This window comes from Pangasianodon hypophthalmus, chromosome 20 (assembly GCF_027358585.1).
Source record: "Pangasianodon hypophthalmus isolate fPanHyp1 chromosome 20, fPanHyp1.pri, whole genome shotgun sequence".
Taxonomy (NCBI): Eukaryota; Metazoa; Chordata; class Actinopteri; order Siluriformes; family Pangasiidae; genus Pangasianodon; species Pangasianodon hypophthalmus.
Window position 1 is genome coordinate 8,929,322 of NC_069729.1, and position 18,884 is coordinate 8,948,205.

An 18,884-nucleotide genomic window follows, 5' to 3' on the forward strand; every position below is an offset into this window, starting at 1 on the left:
GTAGGTGACTAACAGGTACTAACTTGTCTCTCGGACGTCTACAACATTAAATCTAACTAGCCTATAAACCGTTTAAATGCGCGATGTAACATTGACAGAATCCACGCTGCTGTCAATGTTACAAGTAGTGTGTGAGGTAAGGAATAACACACAACACACCGTACTATTATATGAAGAAATGCACTTCGGGGGGCACGAGGTGCATCACACCCCTGCATCGCCCCCACCCCGGCGTGCATTATTTCCATATAACAGCACGGTGTGTTGTGTGTTATTCCTTACCTCACACACTACTTGTAACATTGACAGCAGCGTGGAGCAAGGTGTAGTAAAGAAGCAGAGCAGCATTAAAAATCCTAGCAAAATATTAAATGGAGTGCCAGAAAACTGTACACATTGGTGAATTCCCTGCTCAAAGACATCTCATTCAACTCAGCAATAAATGATCAGGTTCAGCAGGTGTCAGAGCAGGGAAATCACCACCATGTGCAGGACTCCATGACAATAACTGAAAGTATGAGAGATGTACAGGCTGGAGGAGAAGATTTCTGCTTAACTAAACTCATTCTGTTTATAGACCTAGAATTGGGGAAGGAGCACATCAGTGATGACAGCTAGAGCCACAGGATGACAGAACATGTAATTTACACAAACATGCAGGTAAGCAGTGGCAGGAAATATTCTGAGGGATTTACTTGGAAATTAAGGCCATCTGATCAGGGCTGTCAAACATGGTGCCGGTAAATCGTGCTCACTGATTATGGCCAGATGTTCAGATGCGGGGGGTTGTTTGTAATTAGAACATACAGCATGAAACCTAGTAGGTCTATCGCTACATTAATATAAAACCCGGTTTCGGTGATGAAATCCCAGTGTAAGCTCACAGTGTAGGAGGTGAAAAAGCCATTAGTCAGAGGAAGCAGGTGCACTGCCGAGGATTTCATTTCATTTCAGTGCTTGTGCAATTCACTTCTTCATTGCACAAGTGAAGAAACAAGAAATAACGTGTTTCATACTTCAATATCCACTGGCGTTTTGTCACCACATCATCCAGTGTAGTTATACAGGTTAATATAAATGGTAGCCTAGATGCATCGTCGTAAAGGTAGACAGGCTACTCACCCAAAATCTTGATCCATAGATTTGAAGAAGAATTTGTAGTTGCTGACCGGACGATTGCTGAGAACATTTTTAAAATCGGCCAAAGTGACCTCATCCGGAGTGATAGACAATTTCACCAAGTAAGGAGTTTCCTCCTCGTCTATATGGTAAATAATTTTGATCTCCGCCATGAGAATATGGAGGGAACAATCACCGGACAACAGTGAGTGTTCCTGCTGTACAGCAGCAACGGCAAGAAATAAGGACAATATAATAATGCCATTAAAAAGGTAAAACAAAATACTTAACGCGATTTACAAAGCGATTTGACCACCTACTTGATGAAAGAGACAGAAAGATTGGCATCACTGAAGCCTGGTTTCAGTTGGTACGTTTGCTGAAACAGGAGCAGGAGGTTTACAGGAGAATGAGCCGGGAAACCGGGCGAGTTTGCGAGCGCTCTGTCTGTCTACTGCTGCCATCGTGTGGCCTTTAGCATAAATATTGCTGCTGCTGCTCTCAGCAAAATGTTAAAAATGCTGAAACATTTTTAAAGGTTATAAATGCTAAAACGCTGCTATTATATTCCAGGTGGTTGCTGAAGTGTTGCTAGAAGGTGTTGCTATGAACAGTTAAGCGTGTAAAGGTTAAAAGGCTAGGCTATGTTAAAATGTTAAAATTTTACTAGCATACTCAAGTTGGTTGTTAAGGTGTTGCTAAATTCCCCATGTAAACAACAACAACAACAATAATAATAATAATAATAATAATATTAATAATAATAATACCCAAACCTTATCAGAGCTTGACATTAAGCATTGTCATGTGGTTGTCCTTCAGACAAGCAAATTTGTCATTCACTTGTACATGTAAAAAAATTACTTGCCTGTTAAAATGAAGACCTATCTGCACTTCTAATATGAGTGAAGGTATACAAAGTATAAAGTTCCAAAACTTTACTGAACGTAGGCAAATCTAAATAAGAAGACCTGAGCACAAGAATACCCTCCCTGGAAGAAAGTGCTTTATATAAAAACATGTATAGGAACAATATAATGGTCATATTGCTCAAATCCATAAGTTGTCTGAAGGTCAAACGGCAAGGTTTCAACATTCAAAAGGGAGACATTCCTGCAAAGCCCCTCCATGAAATGAGTGAAGATGTTCAACAAAACATACAATTTCAAAATCACAAGTCGACAAAAAGTGCTGATAATCAAACACATTTATATCAGTAATTTTACTGAAAACAAGAATATCACCTTTCAAAACTGAACAAACTATAAGGCCTGAGTGATACTGTCCCAGAATAAGTAATCCAGGAAAGAAGAGCAACATAACTATCACTGTCAACTTGCAGACTTTCTTCAATCAATTCACAGTCTGACAAATTTAGATATTTTCAGCCACTGATGTGATTATGTTGGTGGCCACTCCACTACTCTGTAGTTTTGCAAAAAGAGATGCAAACATTGCTTGGGTTGGCAATTTTCTCTCATCTCTGCTTGAAGATGTTCCTGTTTTTTCTGAAATTACGCTGGATGGTCGCATAACAGACACTAGTCCACTCTCATCAGAGGGGGCAGGGGAGGTTCAAATGACAGCATAGAGCATCAGAGATCTCATGGTTGTGCCTAGTTCAGAGATGTTTTCTAAACCCTGAATATGAAAAAAAAAAATCTTTGATATCACCCACAATATCAACTGTAATCTTCTACCAGCATGAAACATGACAAAGTTTGAGATGGCGGATTAACTTATTGACTGTGCTGAGTCAACTTGCAAACAAAGCACCTGAAAATCTTCAAAATGGCTCTGCAGAGGTATCCTTTGGCCCAGAGGTCTCTGACTCACAGGCTTTCATGGCTGATGGCTACATCAATGTTGTAAATTATTGTTTGAAGAAAGGAATACATATTGTGCCAAGCATCATCGTATGAAATGCCAAACACATAAGTTCCTCGAAGGCTGATAGTCTTAGCCATGCAGGGAATGAGCTGCCCAGCCACAACAATGTAATAGTCATGGATGCTACTCTTTGAAGTCTCAACTGTGCAGATGTAGGGCTGAGTTGTCTGTTCTGATCCAAGCACTTCTTCAAAGCTGCAATGAGACTCAGGGGGATAACAAATAAAACCAGAAGACATTTCAGTATGATCTTAAAAAAAGAGGGCATGATGCATATACATTACAAAAGGGACGCTTGATATTTAATATGCACAGAAATATGGTCTTATTAATTATTTTATTCAGTTCATAAACTGCTAAAAAATTGGTGTCTTATATTGCTGTTACTGCCATTTTTTTAAAGAAAAAATATCATTAAATCTATTAAATTAAATGACACAGGTTTACTGCATACCGCTCCACATTTTGCATATCCTGCAGCCCTACATAACATATTAATACTAAGAATACCTTGTGGAACTTTACCATGCGGTCTAAAGCTTCACGTATGCTGATCTTGACAACCTTCTTTCCACTTGAAGGTGGTGGTAGGAGATACACAAGCAATAAGAGAGAAGACATGTCATTGTCCCAATCTAAGGTCAACAAAAGGAGCAAAGACAAACAGTAAGTTTAACAGTGTGTCTTCACTCAAAGACAAACAGTAAGTTTAATAAGTCTAATAATTGTGATCAATTTAAAATTACAACTTATACCAATATATAGAGGCTATTTTACATAAACATGAAATGATTATCCATACTATTGATTGGCATGCACAATGAACTACCTGTAGCTCCTTGACTGGTTCTGCACAGCTCTGCAGACTTAATTAGACCACTCAAAAGCAGTGACTGGGTCGAGGTTTTGGCTTCTTCGATAACATTTTATTTCAGAGACGTGCCCCACTTCTCCAGAAGTTTAGATGTAGGCTCCACTCGATATAAAAACTCAAAATCTTGAAGCACCTGAAGTTGTATATAGATTAAAGCAGGAAAATAATTTGTCACATTACACAAAGTATTGCAGCTCAACAGCCCTTCCAGTTTGAACAACAACAACCTGTTGATGCAGCACTTACCAGCTCTTTTGTATCAAGAAACCTTGGAAATAAAGAAAGCACTGATGAGGACTTCTCAGGATCATGGATCATTTTCTGCTAGAAGGTAGATTTCATCTTTGCAGCCACTTCTTCTGGATCTGAGTGTTTCAGGAATGAAATGGCTTTTTGACAGTGATCTCCATCTAGCTGCTTCTCTGTTGTGAAAAACGTCATTTCGGTGCCAGGTCCCCTCTTCTCCAAAGTGGCCTCTGGAGTACTGGTTCTGCTGCAGCGATTGTTACGATGAACTGTTTTCAGTCTCCAGGCTATGTACACACTATGTACATGACCTTCTATATCATATAAATATTCCAGTGATCCTGACCCCTTCTGCTCTCCAGACCTGCCTGATCCATCCTGATGCCCTTCTTCTGGTTGGAGTTCTCATTGGTTGGAGATCGCTTGCTGCTGCTGGGGGTGGCCCCACATGGATGGCCTGAAGATCATTGGGATTGCTGGGGATGGTGCCACTTGGGAACCATGGAGATGGTTTTGGACTGTGGTTCATATGGGCAGTTGTACTGTGATGGTTTGGGACTGCGATTGCTGTGGTGGCTTTGGGGCTGTGGTTGCTGTAAGCAGTTTTGCACTCAAGTCTCCATCAGTGGACAGTGGAAAGGTTCAAGTTTCAATCGGGGAGTTTTTCCTTGCCACCGTCGCCTCTGTCTTGCTCATTAAGGATAAATTCATACATTTACAATTTATATCCTGAATGTATTTATTTCTGTGAAGCTGGTTTGTGGCAATGTCCATTGTTAAAAGTGCTATACAAATAAAATTTAATTGAATTGAATTCCTAGAATGAATACAAGAAGTTTCAGTTAAACTAACAGCACATAGAGGCAAGATAGGAATGCTGCTGCAGCTTAACATTGCTTTCATAAATGGATCACAGCAGAGGCTCTAAGAACAATATTCATTTTGAGAAGATTTTTAGGCATGTAATGTACCTCCTTAGCCTCTGGTATAAGTATATTTAAATACATATTGAAGGTCATACTTTAATCTTTTTGTGCCAATTTCAGTGTCTAACAGTAGTGTCTGCTTTACATGAAGTTGTTACACTTCAACAGAAAATTACATAGTCTTTTTCTAATGATTTAAAGGTTTCTTAGTAGATGATAAAATAAGGTCATGTTGTGTATACATGCTTAAAACATGTTTTTGTCTTAGATCAAGGAGTCAGTCAAGGACCAAATAATGGAGGCAGTGAGTAAGGCAGATCAGTAGCTTAACCTGTCAGGGTGTTGTAGGAAAATAACTAATTCAAACAAAAATGATGTGACCAAGGATTTGGCACATTGGTACATCCTGATGGAAGAAAAGGAAGTTTAATGTTGCATCGTTGTTATACAAATATTTGCACTTATTCACAAATATTTGGTTCATCTTCTACTTTTTAAAAAACTTTTGAAAGGATATCTCTCCAAACATTATGTTGTTGATGTTGTGCACAGTTTTTGTGGATGTTAAGTTTTTAAAAACAGCAATAAAATGCAGTAACATTGCATTGCTAATTACTGTCATTTAGAATCATTACATTGTATACAACCATTCTTTCTCAAATTTAAGTTATTCTACCGTTCTGTAACATAATTAGGTATCCCTCCTTAATCCATAAAAATATGAACACCATCCAAAATGTTGCAAGCAGAGATGAAGTGCTCTATGCCATGGTTTCCATCATTTGTTAAAGGGTTAATGTGATCCAGATCAGGATCCACAATGTCTTGCAATGTGCACTCCCTCCTCCTTGATAATACATTTTGTTCAGCACTCTGAATTCTTCCAACTGTCCATAGTTGGATGGGGGGAAAACTGTTCACAGTGCTAAGACTGTGACTGTTTCATTGATTGACATATTCAGTTAAAGCCCTAGTTATCCTTGGAAGGAAAACAAAATGCAAAGCTCTAATGTGGGCGGGGTTGTTGATTTGTAAAATTCCTTCAGCCTCAGTAAAAAGAAACAAATCTCTGAAGTATGCTGACAGGACCCAGTTTACCTCGGCCCATAACCTTTCTATTTTCTGGTTATGCACACTTGGTCCAACCGGAAAACTGCCACAGTTAAGTCCTCTGTGTTCATGCATGAAATGTGCAGTGCCTATATTTTCAGAGCCTGCATCACCTCTTAGTCTACTTGGTAATCCAAACCTTTCCACAGCATCTCTGAAAAGTTCCAAGGCAGTGGAAGATGTGTTATTATTGCAACATCTCAAGTATGTGTTGCATCTGCTATAGCCGTCAACACAACCATGAAAAACAAGGCCCCAGTTTGCAAGTTTGTGATTGGTGTCCACGTGCCTGTGTAAGCATATATTGATCAGTTTTAGTAATGCACAGAAATAAGCCATATTAATCACATTATCAAGGTATGTGGAGGTATGTGTACAAAACTTATTGGCTAACAGCGAATATATCCATTTATTTCTAAATTATTTTCATGCACCCATTTGGGCATATAGTGTATGAACAAAGAGGTTAATTCTAAGACTTACCATAGCTCGCTGGGTGCGCTGACATGATATGCTCTTCTTCTGATTGCTCTTCGTCCTCTTAACACCCTGCCCACTGGATCAATTGACCTTAGTCGCTCCCGTACTCTCCATCGTTGAACTCAAAGTCCTCTACCTCTCAAGCTGCCTTGAATGTAAGTTTCCCCAGAATAAGGTGTAGATGACAGGATGTTGGTGATATGGCGATCAAGCTCCACATCAGAGAGAGAGGTAAATCTCCCATAATCTTCTAGCTCTAGTTCCCTTCTGCGATTAAATAAAGTCCTAACACTAATACATAGCATTTGAGATATAGTGGTCCAACTAAAACCAAGATCACGTAAATTTTCCAGCTGAATCCTTGAAAGATGGTAACTAGTAAAAGGAGACAATGCTATATGAAATTATGCATTTATTTATATTGGAATACAAAAAAATAGAAACATAGAAAAGTCAAAATAATCAAAAATAGTCAATAATAATATTATTCCTAAATGGTAGTTAAATATTAAATGCGTTCATACTTAATATAATGCATTACCTGGGTCTTCCCGGAAAGTTTGTTTGCACCACATCAGCTGACAATGTTGTGATGAGCTTCCTGTGTTGTCTCCACCTGGGATAGCTGGTCAACACCTGAATTTAAGATGTCATTGAGTAATGCACAAAGACTTAATAAGAGATCTAGCACATTTCTATTTGCAGCTGGAAATCCATTAAGAGCTATCATGAAAGCCATAATGATAATGATATGGTCTTCAAGATGTCTTGAGGTTCTTTCAAGAATGCCCAGATTTAGTTGCTCTTGTGAAAAATGATAAAGAAAATTGTCTAATTCTACAAAATAATTATAGAGATCTGCCATTTTGAGAGAACTGTGAAGGACCCTTTGGCTTCCATGGCCAGTAATATATTGAGAAAAAAAAACTTTTATAAAGTTTTATATACTATATAACTTATACTGTTTTTATGTGCAACACTGCTGATTATGATCATCATGGTGTAAAACAAAACCTGATTACACCAAGCATGTTTATTGGTTTAGTCAAATATGGAAAAATTAAGAGCTTGTCTATCAACATGCCTGATAAAATGTATGAATATATGATCAGGGTTTATAACTATATATTCAGGATTTACATTTATATATTCACCAACTCTACTATGGGAAACAGGGAAAGCTGTTCTTACAGGAAAAATAATATCTTATGTGTCATATAAGAAAAAGAAAAATATTGAAAATGAAAATAAATTAAGACAAAAGATTAGGGAATTAGAGAGACTAATAGCAATCACCCCCACAGAAAGCACAGAAACAGAAGTAAGGAAACTCAAACTAAAATACAATGACCTCATAAATGAAAAAACTCAATTCAAAGACTCAGGCATGAAAACTTTGAATTTACTAATAAATCTGGAAAATTCCTAACAAACCACATAAAATGAAATAAAGAAAGAACAACAATCCCAATTATCAAGAACTCAGCAGGAAAGACCATATAAACCCCAGAGGGAATTAATAACACCTTTAGATCATTCTTTCAAGACCTATACTCATCTCATGCAGATCCAGACACAGAAGACATCAATGATTTCCTAAATAATATCAAACTACCAAAATTAACTGAAGAACAAGCAAATTCTATAGATAAACCTATAGAACCATAAGAGATCTATAACACCCTTAACAACATGCCTAATAATAAAGCACCAGGTCCTGATGGTTTCCCGGCTGAATTCTATGAACAGTTCTGCACTATTTTGGCTCAACTATTTAACAGATTAAACAGAATATGACACTACAGACAGAAATGAATACCGCCAGTATATTACTAAAACCCAACAAAAACCCCAAGTTACGCTCTAGTTACCGGCCTTCATCACAGACACAAAAATAATAAGCAAAACCCTAGCTAAGAGAATTGAAACAGTTATTCCTTCAATAATGAATCCATTGGATTCATTAAAAACAGACAGTCAGCCACCAACATTCGTAGACTCCTCAACCTGATGTATTACACATCACATAAAAACTTAGAATCAGTAATAATAACACTTGACACAGAGAAATCCTTTGACAAAGTTAACTGAAATTTTCTACTCACAACACAACTGGTTTCGGTGAATCATTTATCCAGTGGATAAAAATTCTCTACACATCACTAAAGGCCAGAGTTATCACTAATGGACTAATCACACAATGTTTCACAATGCACAGAGGCACCAGACAAGGATACCCACTCTTTCCATCCATATTCACCATTTTTATAGAACCATTAGCTGCAGCGATAAGACAAAATGTACATTAAGGGGATCCAGACAGCAAACATGGAACACAAAATCAGTTTATATGTTGATGATATCATACTCTTCTTGCAAAAACCTATAGAATAAATACAAGAAACTATTCTTTACAAAAAACTATACTTTCCAATTACTCAATTAACTGGACCAAATCCACTATGCTCATTCTCAAAATGAAACTCCCTGAAACAATACAGTACAATCACTAAGCACTGACTACGTTACTTATCCTGGTATCAAAATCTCTGCCAAGCTTTAAAACCAGCATAAACTCAATTATTGAACACCATAAGTAATGATCTGCAACACTGGATAAACCTTCCCCTCTCCCTCATTCGCAGAATAGCATCCATAAAAATGATGAGACTATCCAAAACAAATTACTTATTTTCAATTATCCCTGCTCAACCTCAGTATCACTAAATTTTATTGGAAAAACAAACCACCCAGAATCAAATTAACCACCTTACAGAGACCCAAATATCATGGAGGACTTAATGCCCCAAACTTTCAACAACATTACCTCACTAACCAACTCCAATATATAATCAAATGGATAAAACCCAGTCAGACAAATGAGATTTGGCTAGATGCAGAACAGGGATTATGCAATGAAATCAGAATCTCACACCTACCATTCATCAGTACAGCTATCAAACACCACCCCTGCTTCAAAAGTCCAACAACTGCAGCAACTTTAACAGCTTGGTGGCAATTTTATAAAATTATAAATTCACCATTTTGACTAACTGAACACACTCCCATAAGACACAAACCTGAATTCACAAACATAGTGAAGATAAATATCTCCACATGGGTAGAAAAAGGCATTACGCACCATATGTCAAAACAACACCTTTACATAATTTCCATATCTAGCCGCAAGGGCGTAGAATTTAGTAAGAACGCTAGGGACATGTCCCTACCAATATCCAGCAACTACTGAATTGTCCCAAGCAATAATTTTGAGCAAACAATTAAAATATATTTATGTATATAACCACTGTTTTCCGTCAGTGTCTTGTGGTTTTTATTCGTTTATTTTTTATTTAACCTTTATTTATCCAGGAAAAGTCTCATTGAGATTAAGAATCTCTTTTATGAGAACGTGCTGGCCAAGACAGACAGCAGCACAAGTTGTGGTACACAAACGGATAACAGATCTCATTCTCTACTACGAGTCCCGCCTCCCTAACCCACGTCGCTAATAGGACTGGCTTTGCCATTTCTTGCTAACGTGAGAGGCTGCAGCCGGTTGTACGAATCACCAAAGCTCCGTCAACTAGATGCGCCTCATGCAGGCTACTGGTAAATGAGGAAGACACTATCCTTATACCAACAGTTCTGTTCTGTACATGAAAATACGGGACAAATCGCGTCTCATATTGATTCAGAGACATTGCATTTTTCCAATACGTGACAATCCTGGGATGAGTGGCAACCTAAACGTTAGATTTTGTGTGTGTGTATGTGTGTGTGTGTGTGTGTTTGGCAGTTAGGCTAATTTGGTGATACGCTGAATCAGGATGGCAGCCAAAAAAACAAAGGTGGACTTTAGGAGCTACTTTACAACAAGTTAAAGTGTAAGTCACTTAAAATATTTTCTCAATTGCTAGATGTGTAGAGTCAACAATAATGGTAATAACAATACTTAACTAAGCCATAAATGTTTTTCCTCACTGTTCACATGACATGCATCAATGTGATATTTTATCAGGTGACAGAAGCACAGAAGCAGCCCTGCCAGGTAGTAGCTCAGACAGAGCAGGAAGAGAGGCAGGAAGAGAGGCAGGGTCACAAGTGAGGTGAGGCCTAGGCTTGTAACAATGTGATTATAAATGTAAATGTAGATATTTGTTTTGTATTACAATGAGGTTGCACTGGTATACTAAGATGTCTATTAAGCACTCAATCATCCATGGTTTTAATAATGTGGGCATGAATACTGTACTATGTATATAAAATATATTAAATAAGTGGTTACTAGCATCATCAGTGTGTAGATGTATTTTTCACATGCAGTAGTTGATAGAGTGGCTAATTGTGGTGTATTTCTAAGGAAACTGATCCAGCTGTAGACAGCAATAGACAGAGTAGCAGTGAGAGCAACAACAATAAAGAACAGAGTGACAACAATGAAGAACAGTGCAGAACTGGAGATAATCTGGACTTTGAAGTCAAACCAAACCAACCTCACCCAAAACACATTGCAGTTCCAAATCTGGCAAATAGAGTCCTCCATTTTAAGGAAAATTGGTACAAGCAGTATCCATGGCTTCACTATAGCCTCACTGTGAATGGAATTCTCTGTTTTCACTGTGTGAAAACATACACAATAAAGAAAAGTACTCTGTCCAAAAAAGGTAGACCCTGCATTCTCCTCAAAGGGATACAGTAACTGGAAGAATATTCTTGTTAGATTTGAATGCCACCGGAATAGTAAATCCCATCATCATGCAGTCCAGTTAGTGCTCAAGAACCAACCCCAGTAGATTCAAAACTCTCAAGTGCCTGGACAAAACTACAAGAAGATGCTAGGCACTGCCTGCAAAATATTGTAGGTTCAATACAGTACCTTGCTAGGCAGGGTGTGGCACTGTAAGCTCATGAAACGCAAGATAGGAATCTTTTTCAGCTTTTGAAAAGCCAAGGATGATGTCCGTCTCTCTAGCTGGCTATCTCGTTGTCATAACTATACTGCTCCTTCAGTGCAAAATGAAATTTTGCAATTGTTAGGAAATTGTATCCATGGTCTATCTAGTCTCTACCAGTTTTGCAGTACTCAATCATTATAGATGGCACTCAGTGTGTCTCAGGACTGGAGCAAGAATCTATATGTTTTAGATATGTGGACCATGACCTGGTACCAAATAAGGTTTTTGTTGGTTTGTATGAAGTCCCTGGCACTACAGGAGAGGAGATTGCTAGAGTGGATGTGGATGTCCTCTTGAGGCTAAATATTCCCATGTCTGGTTTAAGGGGTCAGACATATGTTGATGCAGCCAATATGTCAGGAAGACATTCAGGAGCACAAGCAGAACTAAAGAGACAGCAACCATTGACTTTGTATGTGCATTGTGGGTCACACTGTCTTAATTTGATTACACAGTCTGCTTGCCTAGCCAGTCCCGTGATACGTGATGCCTTGCAGTGGGTCCATGAGCTAGGGACATTAAGCCAACATTCTGGAAAATTCAAAGCCATATTTTCAGCAGTAGCAGCAGGTTCAGAAGGACCAAAAACATCACGCAGTCCACTGTGCCCAGTGAGGCTGTCCACTGTGAGGCTGTGTTACAGCTAAAAGAGACAAGACCTGCAACTGTGGGAGAAGTGAGGGCACTCATTGGCTTCCTTAGTTATTATCTATTATGCCCCTACTTTCGATGTATTAACAGATAAAAATTCACTCACTTACATTCTCAGTATGGTAATACTCAATGCAGATGGGGATCAAAGGGTTGGAGAATTGGCAGATCTTCATTTTGATCAAAAGTATCAGCCCAGTAAGACAAATGTAGATGCTGACACACTCTCATTTTCCTGTCCCCCTTGATGATCAAATTAGAGAATATACAGAAAGTTTGTCTCCAGAAGTTATCACAGCAGTGGGACAAGGGAACAGGGTTGTTAAATATGTTGTTCCCTGGATGGCCGCTTTGCAGCTGGCCTCTGTTGGCAATGTTTTACCCATAGGCATATCTGTGATCACATCTCAGGACATCAGGAATGCACAGCAAGAGGATTTGGCCATTAAAAACTAATTAACTTGAAAAGAAAATCATGGAATCTGAATGAGCTGGTAAGAGTCAGATATCCAAGGATGTCTGAAAGAGTCAGGGAGGAGACAAGGAGATTGGTTTGTGAATGGAACAAGCTCATTGTAGATGAAAGAGTATTGTACAAACAAGCAGGGGCACAGATCGTTTTACCCCATAAGTTTAAGCCCTTCATTCTCAAACATTCTTGTTCTTGTTGATCATTTTACTCATTTTGCACAAGCTTACCCAACAAAAAAATAGGTCTGGCAAGACAGCAGCTGAGAAAATATTTAAGGATTTCTTTCCCCGTTTCAGATTTCCTGAGAAATTACGCCACGATCAAGTAATAAAATAAGTCCTAAAATTAGAAAAAAGTTTATTTCAAATAATTCAGCAATTGGTGGGTATTTTACACTCTCGTGCAACTCCATACCACTCCCAGGGAATTCCAGTCGAAAGAGTGAACCATACACTTCTTCAAATGCTTTGTACACTGCAAGAAGAGAAAAAAATCAGGCTGGAAAGCTCATCTCCCCCATATAGATCATGCATATATTCGCACCAAACATAAAGCAACAGAATTCTCCCTGTTCTTGCTTCTTTTTACCTGATGATCTGCTTTTTGACATGAAAATGGAGAGTGAAAGCAAAACTAAACAAGAATTTGCACAAAACTGGGTAGCCAGGACGCAAGAAGCCTATAAAATTGCATTAGAAAACAGTCAAAAGCATTAACATGATAAAGGTGTGAAAGGGGCTGCACTTCCACCCAGCTATTGAGTGCTTGTTCAGAACCTCTTGGAGAAATACTGCTGTATTTAATACTGTATGTAAGTTTGGCACACACCAAATGACCTATAGCCTACCGTTTCTACCGAATTGCCTCCTAATGAATAGCTGCATAATTGGGTGATTTGTAATACATTGCACAATTATCATAACATTTAGCACCATATTAAATGACGGTGCAGCCTCTTTATAATGGCAACTACTAATATTCCTACTCTTGGAGCTTGGGTCTTAGATCTCTTCTGAGATTAGGGACAAGATCAGGTCTATGTGGAGAGCCGGACACTTTCTGACCAACATCAGGGGTTTCTTGTTGCAGTCAGGTGTGTGCGTTTCCAACTTAACTCCTGCAACTAAAAAACCAACTGTACTGAAAATGAACAGGTATGGGTATGCCTCTTTTCTTGATCCAGCTGATATGTACAGTATACAATCTTGATCAAACTGATATCGTATGCAACTTTATGCGTGTTTGTTTATAGTGTATCACTACAAGCTCTTGATGATATACTGAATGAGAATGATGAGTGGTCTGCTAGAAATATTCAGAGTGAGCTTCAGTCCCGATTGAAATTGCGAGTACGAACCAGTACCATCAGGAGACGCGTAAAGAACTTGGGTGGACATACGGCAAAGCCCGGTGAGCAGAACGTTACTGTGCATTGAAGCTTATAGATTCAATTTCTGTGTTTACAGTTTTTACAAATACTGAATCTTTTAGGACAGACTGTGACAACAACAAGGCCCTGCATCTTACCCAAGTTCAGCAGTGGATGGCTGCCAAAGAGATATTCAACAATGTAATCTTCTCTGACGAATCAGTGGTGGCTTTGGTGTACTTTGCTTTGATATGCTATAAGAAAAAAGGTCGGGACCTTGTGAAACTGAAAGCTAAGCATCCTATTAAGCCTCTAGTTGTCTTCAAGGTTTATTCAACCCAATACAGCAACATTGAATCTTTTCATGCCAATGATTGTAATTTTATTAATTTACATCTACATCTTTGATTTATCCTCAGGAATTATGGGCCGTGAATGCATCATAAAATCTAATTTGGTGCTATAAATAGGGAAAAACTTCAAAGAACCTCATCACTTCTTCCAAGGTAAAAAGTTTATGGACTACACAACTGACCACAATGAGCAGTTCCTTTATATTTTTTAAATTATTATTTAAATTAAATTAGCAGAATCGATTAGGTATTTTCTAACGTTTCTTGTGTGATTACAGACAATGACCTGAAACATATAGCGGTCAGACAGTGTATTGCTGAGGAGGGGTCAACTAGGTGAAAACACCAAGTATGTATCTCATCCGTCTGTCTTTCTTGGGTAGCCTATTTAGGTGAACTCATTCATGAAGTGTGAGCAAGTCACATGACTCTAACTCTTATTTATTTATTTGTCTGCAGATCCCTGGACCAACCAAACTGAGCTGGTTTGGCACACACTGAAGGAGTTTGTCAGACGCAAGGCCAAGCCAAAGAGTAAAGATGAGCTTCTTCAAGTTATTGTGACTTTCTGGACAGATTGCCTGACATAATACATTGACCACAGGTACACAGGTACACCGACCACCTTCAGAAAGTTATGCCAACTGTGGTTGAGTGTAATGGCGGCTCATCTAGAATCTAGCAAATTTATTGTACTGTTGCCATTAATTAGTAAATAAACTGCTTGACCACTATAGCCTACTATCTCCAATTTCTATAAGTACAACAAAGAATAGGAAAAGCTAATGGTTGTTATTGAGTTATGTGCCAACATCAGTTAGTCAGCTCAAGCTTTACATTAAATAGGTACATGATGCTTAAAATAATTAAAGAACAGAAAGCACACAAAGTTATTACTGTATTGTATGCGGGTCAGTGACGGTAAAGAAATCTGAAAGGGCAAATTAATTTTTTTTATTTTTGTTCTGTGTGATTTCTAAAAAACTGTTCAGAAACCTTGGACCTGATTAGAACCGGTCAGAGCTGCAGCAAGTGTCCATATTTACACCACGTATTTACACCATTTCCACAGAAATGGTGCTGGTTCTCAAGCCTGACCCAGTGCTAGGACGACAGCTGGGGGAATTGCAAATCGCTTTCAGAACCGGCCCACACCTTCCACATAAAATTGCTGATATTTATTATATAAAAATAGATCTGATTACACATTTTGCCATTGACGTCTATGCCTCCCCACTCTTAGGTGTATTGTTGACTCTCACACTGGGGTCAAAAGTGTGAAACATTTGCAGTGTGGAGATAAGAAACGTGAAAAGGCAACTGGCAATAAAGACAATAGACTAAATGGGAGCTTAGAGAATGAGTTTATTTAAACTATTTACATGATAGGGTCTTATAAATGTTTATAAAAACTCTAAGTTTTATCATCCATCACTGCCATGTTAATGGTCCATAAAACATTTGCATTTTAGCAACAATTCAATTTTATTTTCATAGTATTTGTTTATTTGAACGATAAACCCACAGAGATATTGGCTTAAGGTTTTGAAAAAGCTGGCTTTTGTTCATATGCTGTCAATTTCACATCATAAGTATCGTGGTCATGCAAAAAAAACACGTAACACACGAATCATAGAATTGAATTGAAGAACACAAAATAATCAGAATTAAAAACAAAATTGTGTTTTCCTTGGTTAACTTACACTAATGCTTGCTGTCCCTGCAATTCATTGCTCATAATTTCATTTTCTTTTCATTCTTCAGTTTTCTTTGCCGTTTTTGTTTCCAAGTTCTTCGCTTTTGATTACAAAAAGAGTCTCCATTGGTCCTATACCGACAGCTCTTCTCTACCCAATCAATAAAGTGGGAGTAGATGACATCACGGACGCACGACTCTGCCTTTTACTGTTCGAACGTGTCGTGAGCAGGTGAACATGGCCAATCCTGCAAAGCTACAGGTTGTTGCTAGGAGTCAAACCCGGGCCGTAGTGGTAAGAGCGCTGTGGCCTAACCACTAGCCCTCCAGGGACTACTGTAAATAGTCTCCGCTTACATACGGCATTCTGCCCCTGACTCTCCTTTCTTAGAAACTTTAGCTGCTGTAGAAACTTTTGTAGTTATAAAAATAAAACCTACAAATAAATAATGAATGCTTATGGTTAATAAAACTATAGTTTTTATAATACTATAGGCTGTCAATAAAACTATAGTTTATGGCTATAAAAATAAAACATAAAAAATAAATCCCTGTAACATTAGGATTTTTTTTTACCTAAAAATAATGAAACGAGAATTATTGTACAGTATATTAACTTCAGTTGAATATTTAGTGCTTGCTGGGAGCTTACAGCAGGCATTTTCTGACACTGTTTAGGTAAAACAACTTCTTTAACACAAACCGCCACTTGCAGAATGGGCTTGACACGTTCAGCTCCCGCCTTTGGAAATTCTATGATTATAGCAGTTTGCACTTCGCGGTTTGCAGTATCAAATGAAAATCGCGGTAAGGCCATTCTTGATGTGTAACTACTGAAGTATCTATGAACATTTTGTAATTTTCCAAATTACATTTAGCACCACTTCAAACAGTGTTGTTGGAGTAGTTTAGCTTTTTCTTAACTTTTGTTAGTGTCCACCCACCACCACCAACAACAAGAAAACACTAAAAACACTGAAATCTTTCAAAAGAACTCGAATTGATAAACATTAACATAAATATGAAGTAAATAACTGGTGATAATAAATAGCAAATAACAAATCTGAGTAACAAACCTGCTTCAAATTACCTTCTGATTGTTAAAAAAAATCACAAGATTAGTCTAAATAGCCTCATACCTGTCATCCCCATTTTTGAGCATAGACTGGAAAAAAAAAATACCTTAACTTAAATGATTGCAATTCATGAATGCATACTACAGGCCTAATCATAGTCTCTTTTAAAAGAAGACACTTAAGACTTTTTCTGGTGAAGTGAAATCACGCAGTAATATAGCTGAAATTAAAACAACATTATAGAAGGTTAATTTTATTTTAAAGAAAATACACTGCACTTAACTTGCACTGAACTTAAAAAAAACCCACAGTCGCTTAGCGCTAGCAGCATAAGTAATACATATGGTAGCAGCGCCGGCATGCACAACTAATGGTTATGTTAATGTTTTCATAGACAGGTCATTCCTACTATTCGGTGCCATTTCACGGTGTTAACTTTCCATAAAAAAATGCCAAATTTTCCAGGATTTTATCATTTCATCTGAAGGAGGGCTTATTGAACTATAGGAAAAACATATTGGTCCAGCTCAGGATGTTATGATGTAATCATTTTTACCAAATTTTTCACATGTGACATAGGCCAAATGTCCTCCCTGTTACTGGACATTCTCATCTCATTTATTAAGTATTTTTACCCCAACCTCACTCCACCTCCAACAATAAAATGTACAGAACACCCAAAGGAAATATCAATACCAAAAGGAACAGTTTTCAATGTCTGATCTCAGACATCACATCAGCAGTGAACAACAACACATCTCTGTAAAGAAGGGCAACTCCTTTACCCTTTAACCTCCATCTTCAACCACCAAATGTACTAAGAATCCAAAAGAAATACCAGGAACATTTTTCAATGTCTTATCTCAGACATCACATCAGCAGTGAACAACTATTTCAGAAAAGAAAACCAGCTGAATTAGCCCCCAGTTTCAACCACTGAGCACTGAAAAGAAATATCAGGAACATTTTTGAGTCTCAGATCCCACAGATGTTTCAGCAGTAAACTATGTAACAAACCAGGAACCTAGGTGTTTCTCAAGGAAATTCCACACTGTCTTCTCTAGCTGGACAGACCTCCTATTTAAAGCTTGTGGTTCTTTCATCAGACATATAATTTGATCATCCCTATACCAGCTAATGTCCTCTCGTGGACTTGGCCAATAGAACTTGTTTGTGCCATTCTTATGCATGCATTTCACTCATATCTTCTTCAACCTCCAGGATGATTCCTGGGTAGGGTTCATCATCGTAGTTAACAATGCACCACTGCCTCTTTCCTCTATAAATAAGCGTAACAGAAGGGACATGTTATGCTTTACCGCATCAGTGCACTATTCTAAAATGTAGAAAAAAAAGTTGATGAAAGAGTGATACTTACTCTGCTTCTTGTAGAAGATTTCCCTCCAAAACTTTATACTACTTCCTGAGAGTTATATGACTAGAGGAACATCCAGGGTGCATGTTCAGAAGGATTGCCATCAGAGTAACAGGGGGGACATTCAACTCAGGGACGTAAATTAATTTAAAGACTTTAAGCACTAAAAATGTATTAATAACTAAAAACAACATTTGGGGAGGAATATTATAAATATGGCTGTACAACAATAATGAAAAGTGTAGAATTTGTTTTAGTTATAATTTGTTATAAGTTAGAATTTTCTTAG

General features: G+C 37.9%; 1 protein-coding gene and 1 long non-coding RNA gene across 3 annotated transcripts in view; one reads left to right on the forward strand and one right to left on the reverse strand.

The window, feature by feature from the left end:
- The window catches only part of dvl1b (dishevelled segment polarity protein 1b), a 74,760-nt gene extending 73,067 nt beyond the window's left edge, over positions 1-1,693 (reverse strand). Inside the window, exon 1 of the mRNA XM_053227149.1 lies at positions 1,123-1,693. Within this exon, the coding sequence (XP_053083124.1) occupies positions 1,123-1,292 (170 nt within the window). The 5' untranslated portion in view covers positions 1,293-1,693. The remainder of the gene's footprint in view (positions 1-1,122) is intronic.
- Positions 325-16,001, forward strand: LOC113539427 (uncharacterized). 2 transcript variants are annotated; one of them, XR_008300602.1, is made up of 8 exons: positions 325-660; positions 3,591-3,675; positions 10,445-10,532; positions 10,667-13,880; positions 13,979-14,136; positions 14,218-14,601; positions 14,727-14,797; positions 14,908-16,001. It is a non-coding gene; the product is annotated as an uncharacterized LOC113539427 (long non-coding RNA). The 2 variants fall into 2 exon arrangements; XR_008300603.1 differs by lacking the exon at positions 3,591-3,675.
- The last annotated feature ends 2,883 nt before the right edge of the window (positions 16,002-18,884 follow it).